Here is a 19,179-nt window from a genome sequence, read left to right as displayed (position 1 = left end):
AGTGATGACGTAACGGCTTTGTACCTGGGGCTTCGATGGGGGACAGAAATTTAGAGTGGAGGGCGTTGGCCTAGATCCTCAGCTCCTGGTGTTTCTTCACGCAGCGTTACTTGGGAGTCAGTCTGGCTCCAGTAAATATCAGAATCTTCGCGTTGGCTCTCTGCCAGGGAAAAGAGTTATCTGTGACATGAATGCCTCTGTGCTGTCCTGTTTCTCTGGAAGCCTGTGGAGATGGTACCTACAGTAGTGAGAAGGCCTTTGGTGACTCTTCCTGGCATTTGGAGCAGCATAGAGAGAGAAATGGAAGAGAGCAGTGTTTAACTACAGTATCATACCGAAGTGTTTGTGTATCAGGATGGGAGTTTTAAAAGAAGGGCTGTCTTGGATCATTTGTGATTTCTGTTCTTGAGCAGACGTTACATTTGGACGACACAAGATTCCCCTCTTTGACCTCAGTTTCCGCCCCCCCCCCCAATTTCTGTGAAAAATGAAGGAGCATTTGGGATTTCTCTAAGAATATGTTGGTCCAAATTACCATTGTATACCAGGAACCAGCAACATGAGAGCTATATTTAGCAACGGAAAGTGCTTGGAATTTTAGGAAATTAGAAGTAAATTTAAAATGCAGACATTCTGTTGCCCTTTTTTTCACCTTCCTACAGTTGCAGATATTCAAATGATTTCTGTGGCTGTTACTTTTTTCTCACAACGTATTTTTTAAAAATTAGTTTTGTCCCCTTCAATCTGGATTGAATAAATGCCAATGAAGCAGATTTTGTAATTAAGATTTAAAATGTTTTTTGTTAATGACAAACAAAAGTAAATGGTACCTTTATCATGGTAGCATCTGATCTCATTTTTATTTGGAAATGGATGGCTTCATGAAGTTTTATGCAGAGGATGAATTGAACTCTCTTTTTAACAAAAAGTTTAAAAATATAATTTATGTGTATGATTTAAGGACCCTGGGTAAATAACTGCTTAGGTTTCTACCAGCTCAATTCTATGATTTAGATTTATGATACATCTGGAATTCAGATTTATGATATAGCTAGTTTTTATTTTGGTTTTTTATTTTGACAGGTACATAAATAAAGGACAAAGTATTTTATGAAACAGATCTTCAATCAAATATAACATTTTGATGCTTGGCATCTAGACTCCCTTCTGCCCTCACTATGCCAGCAGCAACTGTAGATCATAGCCAAAGAATTTGTGAAGTTTGGGCTTGTAACCTGGATGAAGAAATGAAGAAAATTCGTCAAGTTATCCGAAAGTATAATTACGTTGCTATGGTATGCCCTTGAACAGATCTTTAAAATGATTGTAATAAAGGGACAGGAGGGATTTTAAGTTTGAATTCAACCCTTTTGGTTGATTTTTAAAGATTAACCATGAAAAAAAAGAAATTACTGGTGCCCTCTCCATCACAAAACCATTAGAAGCATAACTGTAATTTGACAAGTTGGATTTATTACTCGTTGCAGTAAGGGAAACACATTGGGAATCATGGGGTATTTGAGTACGAATATTAAAAGGTCACTATTAAGTTTGGTCTTGTGTCAGGGATATTTAGTTAAGGTGTAAGGAAGTAGGGCTTTTTTCTGGATTGGTTGCTGTCGAGAAGGTGCATTATTTCCCTATTTGGGTATTGTCATAAGTCTGACCAGAATGAGGGAAGACTAGAATAAAGGTAAAGCTGCAGAGGAGGAACAATCATGATAAGGCCTAACTTATAGTACCAGATGAACTCTTGGAAGCCAGGGGGTTCCAGGATATTTCTTTCAAACAAATGGAGTCTCCCATTGAATGAAACATTGTATGTCTGCAATTTTTAAATTATAATCACTGGAACTCCATGAACACACTATATTATTAAGCAGCTCTGCTCTCACACATGCTATTCAGTCTGCCTAGATTGTTTATATAGTTAATTGTTTTCTGCTTTGCTATTGTAGTTTTGTGTATCTATTGTAGCTACTCTACTGTTTTCTAGACCTACTAGATTATTAGTTCCATAAAGCGAGGGAGTAGTGTCTTCCTTATGCTTTCAACACCTAGCATAGTATCCAATAATTGGTTGTTGAATTGAACTGAATTTAAAGAAGTTTTAATTTATTTTTTAATATTGGCTTGGTATTTAGTTTTTGTTGTTTGTTAGTCCTAGTTTGAATTTGGATACTAAATGGATATGTTATTTTCTCAGTATTTTAAATATAAACAAAAATAAATCATCTTGTTTGGGTAGAGACAAGATGATTGGTGAAAATACAAATATGTGTACATAGGCAACATTCTATTTAATAAAGATTTATTTGCCCATAATTAGAGTTGAAATTATTTCTTTTGTTGGGGGGATATTTCTTATCCAGTGGAAATTCATAGTGATTTTTTAAATGATAAAGGGTAACAACATTACAGGAGTAATGACATCCACCAGGTGTGGTGGCACACACCTGTAATCACAGGGGCTTGGGAAGCAGGAGAATCAGGTTCAAAGCCAGCCTTAGTAACTTAGTGAAGCAATAAGCAACTTAGCAAGACCTTGTCTCAAAATTAAAAATAAAAAGAGATGAGGATGTGGTTTAGTGGTTAAAGCACCCCAGGCTCAATCCCTGGTAGCTAAATAAATAAATAGATGTAATATCCTACAAAAAGGGGTGGGTGGCATACAGTTCTTGACAGATGCTTTCTATGATTGATAGAATGTTCGTTTAGCCAAAGAAATTAGGAGGCTAATGGTGCTTCTAGTGATTTTGGTGTTGACATAAACCTTGTCTCATAGAAACAATTGGAAAATGGTGAATTTTCTACTCCTTAACCAATTCTTCATGCAGCTTGCTTTTAATATTGAAATACTGTGAGCATAGCTTAATATACTCTTTAGGAGACATGAATTAATGTTTTTTCTTCTCTTTTGCATAGAGTAGTAAGTATCATATTTTAAGTAAAAAAAATCATTAAGTGTATAGTTTCATTTCATGGTTCTAAAAATTAGTGTTCTTTCTAGTTAAAAGCATTTAATGTAAACATGTAGAGTATCATCAGTAGTAGGATTCTTTGACTTGCATCAAAAATTATTCTAGGAATTTATGGATTTTGGTTGTTGACATTTAGTAAATAATGAACCCTAAAACTGTTTTACAGGACACCGAGTTTCCAGGTGTGGTTGCGAGACCCATTGGAGAATTCAGGAGTAATGCTGACTATCAGTACCAGCTATTGCGATGTAATGTAGACTTGTTAAAGATAATTCAGCTAGGACTGACATTTATGAATGAACAAGGAGAATACCCTCCAGGAACTTCAACTTGGCAGTTTAATTTTAAATTTAATTTGACGTAAGTGGGAACTACATATATAACTCAAGCCTTTTTTATTTGTTTAATTTTAGAAATTGATTTCCTCAGGTATAGTAAAGTTCTGAGTGAATTTTGGTACAGTTATCCTGGAAATACATTGCATTTCAAAAATGTAGGTTTTGTTCTTAATATGAGACCAAAAAAATTCAGATATTAAAGATGTTAAAATTCAGATATTTCAATTTTAAAGATATATTTTAAAAATATGACTACTAGGTTTTGTTTTTGTTTTTTTTTTAAACCTCGGAAACTGGGTTTTTTGTTGTTGCTGCGGTGGTGGTGGTTGTTAATTTTAGGCTCAGGGTCTCGTGCATGCTAACAAGTGATCTAGCTACTTTCTCAGCTCCAAATCATTGGTATTGAAGATACTTTTTGATAGAAAAAATAATCTTAGGACATTGATTGTACTTTCAAACGTTTTTGTGTGCCATGTGAAATATAGATTTCTATAATATGCATTCTTGTGAAAAGATTTTTATTGCAGTCATACGTACTCTAGTTTGTAAGTAGACATGTCACATGCAGTAAGATATTTCTTGGAAAGTTGGGTGCATTTTCTTTTCAAATCAGTGTTATGGAATGATTATTTTCCCTTGCCATCTCATAGAATCTCTTAATTTGCATAAAGTAGAGCAGTATCCTTAAACCTGGTGACGCTAGTATATCAGAATCTAAATTCTAACTCAATCCCTGGGTCTACACTCAGTTTCTTTAGTTACAATATTTCTATATTATTGACAGAAGTAGTCTTGATAGCTGAGAGAAATAAAGTTTATAATGTTTTGGGGGCAATGACAGGTTGTTTATAAACTGTTGAGGAAATAAAATGTATTAATGCATTCTAAATGTATTATAGTATTACAGTGTCCTTTTGTTTAATAACCTGTATTTATATGATATGATCTAACGTCTGGTTGGAAAAAACAAGTTACTGGGTAGTTAATGGTAGTGCCAATATAAAAATTATTCCTGTTCTTGATTGCATAATGTGCTGTTTAACATATAAGCTAATGAAAAGCAGACTAATGATTTTAGAGGGTAGTAGTGACAGTAGTATAATAGTGTGGCTTCTCAGTGCATTGTGTTTATTGTGACTCTTCATTTTACTTTGTAAGTACTAGTAATATAATAAATATTATATAGTATAATTACAATATACTCTCCAGAACCTTTTAAAGGTTAAAAAGTTTTCAACCTTTCTATAACTGATAACCTTTTATAAATACTACAGATCACACACAGTGAAAATTGCCTTCTATCCTTTTCTTAAAAGATAATCGTTTAATTAGTCCCTTATCATTTTAATCATTCTGTGTTACTTTTTTCCCCCAAATGATCATTAGAGCATTGTTAAAAGAACATTTTAAATAAGGTACTGTTATGATTTGAGTTCATGAGTAAAAGAGTGACCCCTTAGAGTCTCAGTTTTGGTAAAATTGTTTCCTCTTCTAGAAACATCTTTGCTTTAGTAACAATGGCTTTCTTAATACAGTCTCTGTGCAACTTTTTTTTGTTTCCCTGACACTATAGTTTTAACACCAAATTTTGCTACCAATTACAGAAATGTTAGTGTCCTAAGACACAGTTAAGGAGCAGGATATAGTGAAAAACATTCAAGTAGAAAAGGTTATTTGAATGATAAAGCCAGTACTGTGTCATATGTGAAAAGAGCACTGTGAACAGCATCTTGGACATGTTTAACAAGATGAAAATGGACTTTTTAAATCAGTGTCTATAATGAATGTGTCAACTACAGTGCTAGTCTCTAGGGGTATAGTATTGAAGAAAATTGGTCATGGTAATTATAACTTAGTGTTTTCTATTGCTCTTCTATTTTTATGAACATAGAATTTCCAAGTCAGTTGCCCCTAAGAATTCAGTATTTAAATAGTGCCAGTGTTGCCAGGTATGATAGTGCATTCCTGTAATCCCAGCAACTCACAAGTTCAGGAGAATCAGGAGTTCAAAGCCAGCCTCAGCAACTTAGCAAAACCCTGTCTCCTAATAAAACATAAAAAGGACTGGGGATGTGGCTCAATGGTAAAGTGCCCCTGTGTTAAATCCCCAGTACCAACATAAAAAAAAAAAAAATTATACCAATATTTTCCCAAATTTTACCTTTAGCATCAAGAAAATAACTGCAGATCAGTATTTATCTACTGTAGATATAAGGACTTGTGAGACATGGAAAGCTATGTATAGTTATAGTGGTGTTTCATTAGGCTGTGAATAGTTATTTTAAAAAAGCATGCAACTAAAAGCATCTGAGATCTAAGTGACATTAATTTCCAATCTTAGTTATATGTGACATTTAATATTTTCTGAATCTTGAAGGTGTGATTTATAGCATCCTGGTTAAAGCACCCTGGTAAAATGAAACAGATTTAAGAGCATATGAGTTTTGTAAATAGAATTAACTTTCTTTTTTCACTTTTCTTGATAATTATATCATGATAACTACAGTACTTATTGTGGGCTCAGAAGCAAACAATTTTATGTTTTTTTTTTTTAAAGCTAGGTAAAATTTGGTTTCTTTCCAGGGTGCTTGTTGATTTAATAACAATAAATAGGACATGCATGTTTGAAGAGCAAATTAAATGCTATATTCTAAATTAGAGTTGGATTCAGTGTTCTGAAGTAAACTGAGGTTATGGTCACCTGTGTGCTGCATAAGCTAAAAGATGTTAATATTATCCTAGTATTCTGCTTTTACCTCTTGTCAATTTGGGTATTAATGATTATTGTGCAGTTAAACAATGTTCAGTTGACGAGTTTGGATTCATCAACATCCTCACAGACTGAAATTAACATCAAAGTCTACGGATTTTTGACATGAAACAAAGGAAATAAAACCTGAATTTTTAACATACAATACATATTTACTGACAATATTTGCCTTGTTTTTTCTATTTAAAAAATAGCATGCTTCTGGTAGAAAATACAGAAAAGTTAGAGATGACTACTATCACAGTTTTCTAGCATTTCCTCTTTAGTCATTCTGTGATTAAAATACCTTTTTTACATTAAGAATTTATCATTTATATATTATTATGAATAAGTTACTAACAACTTTTTTTAATCATTTACATTGACCTCTTTATGGTTATACCATAATATAACTAACCATTTGCTATGGTTGGACATTTAGGTTGTATGTTGAAATTTTTATTGTTGCTTTCCTCTTGGGCCTCTCAATATACAGATGGCCTCTGCTTTAAAGTCGTTCAGCTTACAACTTTTTAATTTTACGTTGGTGCAAAAGCAGTATACATTCAGTAGACACCAGACTTTGAGTTTTGAATTTTTGATCTTTTTTCCTGGCTAGCAATATGCAGTGCAAAACCCTCTGGCAATGCTGGGTAGCAACAGCAGGAGGCAGCTCCCAGTCAGTTAACATGATAACAAGTGTAAACAATCAATATTCTATAGTATATTGTGCTGCTAATTGTGATGTTCAGTAAGTTAGTTGTTTCAGGTAGATTTTCAGCTTATCATATTTTCAGTGTACAATGATTTTATTGGGATATAACCCAAAATAATCAAGGAGCATCTGTACATCTTTCTTTGTCCACCATTTTGGTTATTTTATTTAGAATAGATATCTATATCCAAAGATAGAAAATTCTGTCCTGTCTCACCCATTCAGATAGCAATATTAGCATATTTTGACTTATAAATTTCATTTGGTTCTGATAACTAGTGTTATTTATTTGTTTGTTTGTTTTTGGTAATTTACAAGTCATTTGTTTTCTAATGTTCCATAGCCTTTGAAGATTTTTTGGCATCTTTGTGATATCAGTTTGAGTTTATGAAATATTATTGTTAACCACCTTTGTATTTGTGACTATCTGTATTCCAGTTTGTATTTTTAACTTCATGATTTTTTAGCAGAAATTTAAGTACATTGGAGTTTATACTTTTAGAAACTAATTTTAGTTGGAAAGTATATGAGAGTAACTTTTTGAAAAGTACTTTATAAACCCTTTGGTGTCTGTTGAATCACGAGTGGTTTGAAGTTGGAGGGAGCCCATGTATTTAAAAATATGAAATTTTGGAGTAGGCCGTTTTTATTTGTAGAAAGTGATAATTCCAAGAAATTTACTGACTTTAGTTTAATTATTTGAAGTAGTTCCTGTATTTAGGATATTACCTACAGATAACCATGCATCTCTGCTTTTTGGGAAACCCTTCTTAACAGACTTATACATGGTTATCATTCATGTTCAGTTGATGTAACAGATATTTTGCTATCTTATACTTCAGTAGGTAGTTTATCTTTAGTTAGGAGAGATCATGTTGTATTTTATAATTATTGTAAACAAATTGACCTTATAGTCAGCCAATACCAGCTCCTGCAGCAATTCTCATATCTTGACTAAATGCTACTTTACTTTTTTGAGGGTAGTGTATTTTAATATTTTTTCCTCTCCATTGCTTGGATTTTTGAGGTGGGAAAGACAGTATAGGAAGGTTTAAAAACTTGAACTGGATGCCATTGGAAAGTGACAGCCTACTGATTTGCAGAATTGACTTAGAACTATTTTCTTCATCCTGCCCCAAGATTTAACTTATCTGCCTAGGGTTTCCCACTTTTTCTTTATCATGAGTTGGGTATTATAAAGCATGAAATTGGTACCAAATTATAAAATGTTCAGTCCATGAAACTTAGAAGAGACTACATGGACTTATCTGAATTAAGCTGTATGAACTATGCAGAAAAATAATTATACACAATTCTTTGTTTACCAAACTTATTTGATTATGAAGTACCCAAGGTACTCATCTAGGTCTCTTACCTGGGAATTGTGATTCATTAGGTCTGGGACATCAGTGAGACCTGGAAATCCATATTTTGGTAAGTTCTCTGGATGATTGTTGTCCTTTGGCAAGTTTGAGAAATACTGGTTTAAATAGTGCAGTATACACTGTCCTACTTCATTTATTATTCAGTCTGGTGATATAATATTGAAAAACAGAAATTGCCTTCTTGAAACTTGTGATTGGGACAGAGAGAAAAAAAAATAAATTAAAAGTGAATTGAGCTCATAACCCAGAGTAATGTGAGCCTGGAGAAGAATCTATTTCTTTGGTTATAGTTGCTAAAGCATATTTCAGTGTGAGCTGTGGGACCTAATGAGGGATCTTCTCATCAAAATATATAAGGTACATATTTTGAGTATAGCAAAACCAGTATCTGTTGTTTAACCCAGGAGAAGTGGTACTGCATTTATTCAGATGTTTCTTTTTAATCTTTAAAAAAAAATTTATAAGGGAAATTTTAATTTAAAATGATTATTGTGGTTCCTTTCTATTTTTAAATGTTTTAGTTTTAGGCTTCGTTATTTTTAGACATTTAGAAGCAAATTATTTCCAGAGAATAAATCATGAAAATACTTTGTGGCCCAAGTGAAATATGTCTTTTGGTTTAATTAATTTCATTAAAGTTTTTAATAGAAAGTTTCTTTGTTAATATTCTTAAATTTAAAAAAGTAAATAGCTTTTTATTCTCAAAAATATACCTCTGCATTTTAATAAGGTTTTAACATTTTAGATACTTATGTATTTATACTTGGAAACTTAGAGATGGCTTTGTCTCTAGCGTAAGTGAAATCTTGAAAGACTAGTTTAGATTTTCTGACTTGATTTTGGAGGCAGTCTTCCAGAATTAGGATTGTTGGAAGAAGAAAATTATTGCTGTTATAGCATTCCTTAATTTTAAATAGTTCACTACTTTTTGGAACCATTTAAAAGGCTTATCATCATTTGTGAAAGGATGCATCTCCTTTTTAAGATTTGTTTAACTTAGCTACATGAGATGTGTCTCCTGCTTGGTATTTCATTCCTGGTTCTGTTGCAAGCATGAGAGAGGGGCATAGCATCACAGCTGTGGCTGCAGCACTCTCTGGCAGCATTAAAATGGATGTTAAACTAAAATGGATGTTTCCATGTCCTGGAAAGAACATGTCTAGCACTTTGTAATGGTAGCCTCTGTGAGTAGAAAATTATTTTTAACCATATTAAACTTATGTAATATATAGAAAGCTAATGGAATTGAGTTGATAGTAAATGTTAAAATCTCATTGTTGGACTTTTATGATTATCATTTGAACAGTTTTCTGAAGTAATGATCCTTATATTTAGACTGTATTTTTCTTGCATAGATGTAAAGCATTGGAACAATTAGTCCTCTGTCTTGTTTTTGGCACTATAGTTGTAAATGGAAGCAAGAGATAAACTGTTTGAAGTAATGGCATTTTGAATGTTGTCTTTCTCTTTCTTCTGCCAGGGAGGACATGTATGCCCAGGATTCTATAGAGCTACTAACAACATCTGGTATCCAGTTTAAAAAACACGAGGAGGAAGGAATTGAGACCCAGTACTTTGCAGAACTTCTTATGACTTCAGGAGTAGTCCTTTGTGAAGGAGTTAAATGGTTATCATTTCACAGGTAGAAAGATTGCATTGAAAATGGATTTGTGATTCCACTTTATACCTGTCTTGTGCTTGCTTGGGTCATTATACAAACACTATCATGCTTAGTTCTAGAAAGAATTGATTTCCATGTAACTGGCTCCTACGTACCTCTTATGAGGCTAATTAATATTGCTGTAACTTAAAGTTATGAGTGAGATCCATTTTAGCCTGTAGGGGGTAGTATTGCTTAAGTGGAAAGAGCACAGCTAGAAAAATAGATTTTGACTGGAATCTAGCAGTGCCATTGAGTATCATTGTCACAAGGATTATTTAACATTTGTAAGCCTTAGTAGTTGTTTTTATTTTTATTTTTATTTTGCTTGACTGGGGATCAAACCCAGGACCTTGCACATACTAGGTAAGTGCTCTGACATTGAATTACACCCCCTCTAACATTGAGCTACACCCAAACCCTAAGCCTTAGTTTTTTATGCTTATAGAAATGAAACCATTAATAACAATTTTTTTTGAAGTATGTGTATGTGTGTATGTATCAAAAAAATAAAACAAAACAGCAAAGAGAATGCTATGGGTGAATTTTACTTTTTAAAAAATAGGACAATAGGGAAGAAATACTTGCAGATCTGTTTTAATGGCCAATAATAACATTTATTTATTTTTTTATGTGGTGCTGAGGATCGAACCCAGTGTCTCAGATGTGCTAGGCAAGCGTTCTACCACTGAGTTACAGCCCCAGCCCCAAATAACATATTTAAAGCATCTAGTAAAATGTTTTGCGTAGTAAATTCTCTGTAAATGCTGTTTTTTACTTCTTTACTATAAAATAAAACTAGATGATTTAAAAGAATTTCTATAAAGGAAATTTGTCCCATTTTTGTGAAAATAGACTTTAAGATATGAAAAAATGTTTTTCTAACTGAATTGGCAGTCCAGGGTCTAAAATCTTAGAAATTATTTTATTTGGCTTTTGGGTATGTTTTTAAAAAGCATTGTATTACATGGCTGTTATGCTTTTATACTTGTTTTCCTCACACATCTATTTTGACTGAGTCCTGCATGCTATAGAATTTTCACAATGACTTATGTAATGAAAGACTTCCTCCTGAAGGCTTCGATGTGATATTTTCTAGTTGGAGGTACTGAACATACTAATTCTCACCTATCACATTTTCTCTCTGCCTCCATTTGAACTTGTACATAAAGAAATAAGACTTAATTCTCTGTTAATGTAAGAAGGCTTTTTAAAGTTATTTTTATGTTCCTACATGAGAGTACAAAATAAGTAGAAAGCATATTTCCTTTTTTTTTTTTTTTTTTTACAACAGGTGATATACTCTTATTCAGAAAATATAAGACCAGACAGGGTTCACGTCTTCTTGGAGTTCAGAGTCTAGATTAGATTATTGTATATTTAAATATTTACCAAGGTATAAGATTTTATTCCATTAATATTAAATATTTCCTTCATATTCAAATATATTAAATATATTTCTGGTAAAGACAATATAAATTCTAATACAATCTTACTTTTAGTAGTAGTAAGCAAAAGCCATATTGTATTACATTTTTAGATAGCCAGCAAGGTTACTTCCTTGCCAACTATCATAAATTTTAAGTTTCTAATTCCTCAGTGCTTATACTTTGATAGTCATTAATGGTGTTCAACAGTAACACTCCCCTCCCTCTTTTAAAATTACTATTAAAATTCTGAGTGGTAAATAGAAGTTTTGTTTCCCTTCCAAAAGATAGATTAATTGCATCTTTCATCAAATATTTGTTGAGTTCCAACTGTGTGCAAGGAGAAAACAGTATTTTTTTTACATGTGATAGAATGATTCATGTATTTGAAAGCATAATACAAGAAAACATGCTCTGTAAGAAATTTCTGGGAACTGGGCTCTTCAGGGAATGCTTGCTTTCAGCAACCTTTTTATTGGAAAGGAGTATGTAATTGATGTGGGAGTAGAGGGTAGATAGAAAACTGTAGAGAGGGAAATGAGAGGGATAAGAGATCCTGAGAGTGTGAATTTTTGTTTTATTATTTAGGATAGTACTACTCAACCTACTATGTTTATTTCTTTCATATGTGGCCGTTTCATTAGTTTCTCTCAGAAAAATATATTGAGATAGGACCAGAATTATGAGGGAAGAGAGTATGCTTCCAAATGAAGTCATTTAGGAGAAGTGAAAATATTTTGTTGGAAACTTAACTGTGGACTTTTGAAGTATGCTACCATATTATGAAAAACTGGGAAGATTTTATTATTTTTGCCTTCTTAATATTCTTGGTAGTTTTTGACATTTTGGACCAAGTTTCCATTCATCTTTGTTTCCCTGTTTACAACGTTATTCGTTATTCTTTGAGATAATTTTCTTTTGAGACATTTATGAGCAGTTCGATAATCTTTAGTATTCTTTTTTTTTTTTTTAGAGAGGAAGTGAATTTTTTTTAATATTTATTTTTTAGTTTTCGGTGGACACAACATCTTTATTTTTATGTGGTGCTGAGAATCAAACCCAGCGCATGCCAGGCAAGCGTGCTACCACTTGAGCCACATTCCCAGCCCATCTTTAGTTTTCTTTAAGCATCAGTGAAATATTAGTGACAGCTGACTTGGGCTGGTACTCTCGATTTGTATTTCAAGGGCTCTGAGAAATCAAAGGACAAGTTTTTAGCACTGATTGTAAGTTGGCAGGGTTGTCCCATTACATTTGTAAATAATGTATATTTTTTATGTTTTCTTTTTTTAAAAATAGTTGGTTGCTTTTTTGCCTATAGTGTAATTTGTTTAAATTTTGTATCAATAAAATATCTTTTTCCATCTTTGTGGTATTTATACATCTCTGTTCTTCATTCTTTTGACCCTTTTGTAGTGGTTATGACTTTGGCTATTTAATCAAAATTCTGACCAATTCTAATTTGCCCGAAGAGGAACTTGACTTCTTTGAGATCCTTCGATTGTTTTTTCCTGTCATATATGATGTGAAGTACCTCATGAAGAGCTGCAAAAATCTTAAAGTAAGGCTTTATCATTGCCCGGTGGCATTATCTGCAAAAGAGCACACTGTTTAGATCAAGTAACTGAAATAAAATCCTAGGCTGGGGTGATGTTTTAATCCATGTTATTTAAAGTTTGTGTTAAATATAGTATCCGGTCTTTTGATTCTTGCATAATTAATATTTTATAGGTACTCCCCTTTCTAAACTTCAGTATATCTTGGCACAATAAGTTCTTAACAATAGTCAAACTAAGTGTTGGGAGATTTGTTATTGATTGCAGATTGAAAATCATAAATCAAACAGAAATGTGAAGACTGGTGGGGTTTTCATATGCACAGAAGTAGTGTGAATTTTAGTTCCCAACACACTTGTAAACTACAAGATAAAATTTTGAGTTGGCTAGCAATGGACAGATAGATTCAGCTGTGTGGTTAAAAAAAAAAAAAATGGGTTTTCCCCTCAGCTTACCTTGATTATAGAGTTTTGTGGAGTTCCCCTCCCTGGCTAAAACCAAAGAGTAATGTTCCTAGAATTAAATTATATAGCTAAAACTATATGAATTTTGCTAGGAGTAAATGCTGTTGTAAATGTGTAGATGCTACCTTGATTGTAGCTTGCATTCTGACAACTGCTTAGTTTGTGTTATTTTTATTTTTTTGTTTTGTTTTTTTTGGTGCCGGGGATCGAACCCAGGGCCTTGTTCATGCAAGGCAAGCACTCTACCACCTGAGTTATATCCTCAGCCCTTTATTTTTATTTATTTATGTTTTTACTTTGAACATTTAATTATTTCAAAAGAAGAGTTTGTTAAGGAAAGGTGCTCCTTTGGTTTGAGAACAAATTCACCTATGATGGTACACTAACTATTGAGTTTTATGATGACTGATGGATTAGTAAAATAAGAATGTATAACTATTTCCTTATTGTGATCTGCTTCCTCATATCTTTTGAAAATTTCCTAATTAGAGTCCCATTTTCAGATTTATCAGCTTCTCCCAATTCAGCAAATAAATTAGTATTATATTCTGTTGGGGACTTTCTCCCTCGGTGTTCTTAATATTTAAATATACATTTTAAAGTTTATTCATATTTTGGTCTTTGTCCATGTTTGCGACTTGTGAATTCAGGCATAGAAGTGTCTCTGTTTCTCTCTATGACAAGCAATTTTTATTTCTTCTAGGGTGGATTACAAGAAGTTGCTGAACAGTTAGAGTTGGAACGAATAGGACCACAACATCAGGCAGGATCTGATTCATTGCTTACAGGAATGGCCTTTTTCAAAATGAGAGAAGTATGAAGACATCAGTGCCTTTTTCTCACTTGCTTATTAGGTTGAGAACATTAAAGATTTGATGGCAAAAGTTTTAGACACTAAAAACCTACTAAGTACAAGTGTAGTTAGAAGTACCACATAAGTAATATTCACCACACTTAAGTGATTAAGTAATAAAAAATAAATCAGCTTGAAATATAGTTCTGAAGGAAATGGAAGAATAAGTTCTTTTTAGGATAAAAGCTTAAAAATATAAGTTACCTTAGAAATCATGTAAATCCAACTTATTATTTCTCAAGTGAGAAAATAGAGGCTAGTAACTTTTCTCTAGGATCAAACATACTACTAGAAGAACTCCACAGATCTTTCTTAGACTTCATCAGTGCTACTTAAAACAAGGTAGGGAATTTATTCCCCTAGTATGGCTTCTCTTAGACCTGAAACTAATGGTAAAAATTTCATTTGCTTGTACCATTCTTGTTTTGAAGATTTTATAAAGTAGGACTCATGCTTTTTACTGGATTGAATCTTACAAAGTAGTTTTAGATTCTGAAGGGGTTAAGTAAATCTAAAGGAAAGTAGTAGCTGAATCAGAAAACATTGGGAAGACTCTGCATACGTGATTAGAATCTTAAATATAAAATCATTAGATATAGAAGAATGAAATTTAAAGAATCAAGTCTACTCTTAGGTTATGTATTTGATAGGCACAGTTATACTTTGTTGTAGATAAACCTGATTGGGTTGTGCAAAAACAAAAGGGGATGGATTTGTTACCTATAAAACAGTTATGCTTTTTGCAAAATATTTGCTGTGGAATTTTTTCAAGTATATTCTCCTAGATATTAAGGAGTTGACTGAGACTGAGAAATGTATTAATAATAATAGAACGCATTAAATCTGTTTTGTTAAGTAGTATTAATTTAGAAGTGATTTGAATTGTCAGGACAAGTAAATATTTTTTTTTTTTTTAATTTTTTTTCAGTACTTCATTATAGAATTAAAACTACTTTATTTTCCAGCTTTGCATTTTAAAAATACCTTAGAAGTTTAATGGTGGATTTCTGACACAAATTTGTTATCTTTATTTTTCTTGGCTTTTCAAGCACTGTAACCCAGTGTGAATGTTCATATTTTACTTTCCATAACTTGTTTAGGGTTTATTTTTAGTTATCTCAGATTCAAGGCCATTTAAAAATTTCATTATTTTTCTCCACCCCAACCTTTATTTTTTTTTCCTCCACCATCATTAGCTATTTTCATTCATACTTAACTGTTGAGTATTATTACATTAATGGAATAAAAATGTCTGCCATTTTTCCATGCTCAAAAATTCTCATAAAAGAGATCTAAATGTTAATGAGAAAGACATGCATTTATACCTTTTTTTTTGTATAGTCTCTTTCTTTGGTTTCCTTTTGAACACTGTACTTCCTGAGGACATCAGTCTTATTAAATAACATCAGTGTGCGGCTTCAAAGGAACACCATAGAAAAGAGCTGTTGTTATATAGTTAATGAACAGTCAGTACTTACATTACTGAAATATAAATTGCAAGTGGTACTTTTGGTTAAAATTATCTTTTTTTTTTCTTCAAAATTCCTTTTTAGATGTTCTTTGAAGATCATATTGATGATGCCAAATATTGTGGTCATTTGTATGGCCTTGGTTCTGGTTCATCCTATGTACAGAATGGCACAGGGAATGCATATGAAGAGGAAGCCAACAAGCAGTCATGACATGAAATAGTCCTTTTTATTTTATTTGACTTACACACATGCTTGTATATAGGTTTTATCTCTGGTTGAATCCTTTGAACAATAGACAATACCTTTTCCCCCCTTTTGTAGCCCATTTGTTTTTTGCCTTTCAGTACTAAGTATGACCGTTCCTATCTCAGATCTTAATAAATAGAAGTATATTCAGGTTAAATTTGGCCTTAATTTAAAATATTTGTTAGCAAGCGTGTGTGACAGAGTGGGGAAAGCTACATCATATTGAATAATTTGATAAACTTTACCTACTTGAGCTTGTCCCCCCCACCCCACCCCACGCCCTTTCCTAAATTAACTAGCACTGACTGTAATTTATTTCCCTGTTTCATGTCTCTCCCTTCCGTTCTGCAGGAGTTTTAGCTATTTTTGAGATTGTGGACCATCAATTGTGCACTTTAGAGAGTGATTCCAATCCTCTGTTTTATCAGAAATTGTGGTTTTTCTTGCTCTTAGCTAGAAAAATGACCATCTGCCAACTTTCTACAGTATTTTGTTTTGACCTACAGAATATAATTGCACAGGTGTTGTGTAAATTGTTGATTCAGCAAGACTAACAACAACGAACTACTGAGGAGCTTAATAACTACTGTTTCTGTATGTAGTGTTTAATCTTCCAAGCACATCTAGTGTCTGTCAGTTTCTCATTGGCATATGTAGGCTGCTCTGTGACTGAAGAATTTTCAAACCAGCTTTACACCCTTCAGGAAAAAAAAAAAAAAAAAAAACCCTTGTGATTGGATATTTAGTATCTGCCAGGAAACTGGAATTCAAGAGATTGAGGCTACACTTATTTTATGATAGCACACTTCCCTTGATCTGCTTTTTATTCCATCACTGTTAACCCTTTTTTATTTTATAGCCATACTTATGATGCTCTTGATTTGTTGATTATACAAATCAATTTCATTAAAGTCCAAAGATAACAAGTCTTTAGGTATATTTTGTATCAAATTAAAAGAAAAATTGTGCTTTCATAGTTGCTACACAGAAATACTGGAGAGATTTGGTGCGAAACAACAAAACACAAAATATATATACACACACACAAACACGTATATATAGCTAATAAAATTACCTGAGGAGTGTAATGCTTGTTTATTTTTTTGTGTATATCTTTGCAATCTATTTTATATATATTTGACAAAAGAGACTGTGAAATATTTAGCCATGCAGAATATGTGACCAGACCAGAGCATGTGTAGAAAGACTTTGGTAATCTTTAACTCTAACCTAAAATGATGGACTACAAGTTATTATGTGTTACCTACACTTCAATCAGTAATATTAGCAAATCTCCAATTGTTAGAAACATTAGTTTGTTTCCCGTGTACATTCTTTATTCATATTACAATGCTGTAACTGGGTGGTCCTTTTTAAACAAAACATTATTTGCAAAACAGAGGGTATTTGTTTTTAAAGCTTTTGTAAATAAAGGCTTCAGAAATGTTTTCCTAAATGTAGATGACTGGTGATTTTGTTTTTAAATATTTATTGGAGGTGTGTATGAAATACCTACTTGTTTATTTGGGCAACTAAACAGGACTGAGTTGTTTCATGAATGGTAAGTGGTTATAACTTTTTAAATTCAGAAATCATTCTGAGCCTTTTGCATTTCACCTATTCTTGCTCTTTTTGAGGACCTTAACTAGATAATTAAGAACTGATCTGTTTCTCCCTTCTAGAAACACATTTATTCTGAAAGACTAAAGTAAATACATTTGGTATAGCTTGCTGTGGCTTCTTAAAGCCACCTGTGCTGAAGCAAGTTTGTTTTTCACTTTGTCTACCCCTTTAAAAAACAGGAATTCTAGATTGCCTTTTTAGTAGCCACATCATTGCTAAAATTTCATAACTTGTATCAGTTTTGATTTCTGTTCCTAAAAGTAGTGACACTAATAATTTCTGTAGAGGAACATTATGACCTTTATTTAATGTAGGTTTTGGATACAAAGAATTTTGGCTTATAATGTTTTTAGTGTTCCTGAATCATTAATATGGGCTCTATTAAATCTATAGAACAGGGGCTGGGGTCATGGCTCAGTAGAGTGCTTGCCTAGTATGTGTGAGGCACTGGGTTCAAGTCTCAGCACCACATATAAATAAGTAAATTAAATAAAGGTCCATTAACAACTAAAAAAAACATTAAAAAAAATCTATAGAACAAGGGTCAACAAGCTGAACTAAAGGCCCAATAAGGCTGCTGCATGTTTTTGTAACCCACAAATAGTTCTCACTTTTAAATTGTGTGGAGTAACATTTCCTGACATCTAAAAATTACATGAAATCAAATGTCAGTGTTCATAAAATTTCATTAGAATGTAGTCAGATTAATAATTTGCACGTTGTCTGATTCCTTTCCCCCATACAATGGGAGACTTGAGTAGCTGCTACAGAAACTACCTATGGGTGGGTTCATTGTCTCACATTGCTACTTAGCAAGCTATAGAATCAGTCATGCAGGTATAACTCAACAGCATGTGTTGTACCATGTGTATCCTGTCACCAACATTTTAATTTTTTTCTGTTCACAGTACACACTCTTAACGTTTGCTTTTAAGCAAACTAGAGTATGGATTATTTTGTCAAATTACAGGAAATGCATTGTTTACGATACAATGAGAATGTATGCTAGAAATACAATATACAATATATTTGACATTATCAGAGTAAACACTCATCACAATTTTCCTAACTCATGAGAAGAATTAAAAATTTTAAATGGAAAATCAGCATGATTCTTGAGGAAAATTGAAAATGAGGCTGCAACCAGTTATCTTTTTAAGTGGCTAGTTTGTTAGCCAAGCAAAACTGATGATGAATTACATCATGTTTCAGTGTAAGAGCCCAAATAAAGGTCCAGAAAAAGTAAAACTATTACTTTTGATGAGAATAGTTGCATGAACAATGAGGACGTTGGAAGCAACATCAAATGATTTTGAACATTTTTCTTTGGCTCCTAATGAGTCAGAAGTTACCAGTATTGCCCAGTCTTATTTGAGAAATCAGTATTGAATTCAGTGTCTGAAGAAATGGTTTCTATTGGTAGTCTGTTTAGAACAGTATGGGTTGAGAATATTTTCAAGGAAGTAGAGAAATTGCTGTCAGAACCATCTGAAATGCAATTTGATAAAACTAATGGGAAAGGTATGCATCAAGCAGAAATGGTTTCGTTGACAAGTTTATTAAGTTGATAAAAATGTGGAGTGTTTAAAGCATATAGCTATTCATTTTATTACATTGGTGTTATTGAACTGGTAGTGTCAGCAGTGAACTTCATGCATTTTTTGTGAACTTAACCATCAGTACTGACTAGCTTTGAATATCACTTTTGTT

At 32.7% G+C, this 19,179-nt stretch overlaps 1 protein-coding gene and 1 long non-coding RNA gene across 9 annotated transcripts in view; one reads left to right on the top strand and one right to left on the bottom strand.

Annotated features, from left to right (window-relative positions):
- Positions 1-19,179, top strand: part of Cnot7 (CCR4-NOT transcription complex subunit 7) — a 44,922-nt gene that overhangs the window by 370 nt on the left and 25,373 nt on the right. For 2 of the 8 annotated variants that reach the window (XM_027954672.3, XM_071610425.1), the window contains exons 2-7: positions 1,084-1,295; positions 3,148-3,341; positions 9,649-9,810; positions 12,672-12,816; positions 13,979-14,089; positions 15,682-17,294. In XM_027954672.3, coding sequence (XP_027810473.1) covers positions 1,179-1,295; positions 3,148-3,341; positions 9,649-9,810; positions 12,672-12,816; positions 13,979-14,089; positions 15,682-15,810 — 858 coding nt within the window. In that variant the 5' untranslated portion in view covers positions 1,084-1,178 and the 3' untranslated portion in view covers positions 15,811-17,294. Of the gene's footprint in view, positions 1-4; positions 1,296-3,147; positions 3,342-8,179; positions 8,222-9,648; positions 9,811-12,671; positions 12,817-13,978; positions 14,090-15,681; positions 17,295-19,179 lie in introns of those variants that run through there. The other 6 variants (XM_071610426.1, XM_027954674.3, XM_071610430.1 and 3 more) reach the window with 5 other exon arrangements.
- LOC114107271 (uncharacterized) lies at positions 13,943-15,742 on the bottom strand. Its single transcript, XR_003585317.3, has 2 exons — positions 15,607-15,742; positions 13,943-14,070 (listed from the first exon to the last, which is right to left on the bottom strand). It is a non-coding gene; the product is annotated as an uncharacterized lncRNA (long non-coding RNA).

Source organism: Marmota flaviventris, chromosome 3 (genome assembly GCF_047511675.1).
Source record: "Marmota flaviventris isolate mMarFla1 chromosome 3, mMarFla1.hap1, whole genome shotgun sequence".
Classification (NCBI taxonomy): domain Eukaryota; kingdom Metazoa; phylum Chordata; class Mammalia; order Rodentia; family Sciuridae; genus Marmota; species Marmota flaviventris.
This window is presented reverse-complemented; position numbering and strand designations above follow the sequence as displayed.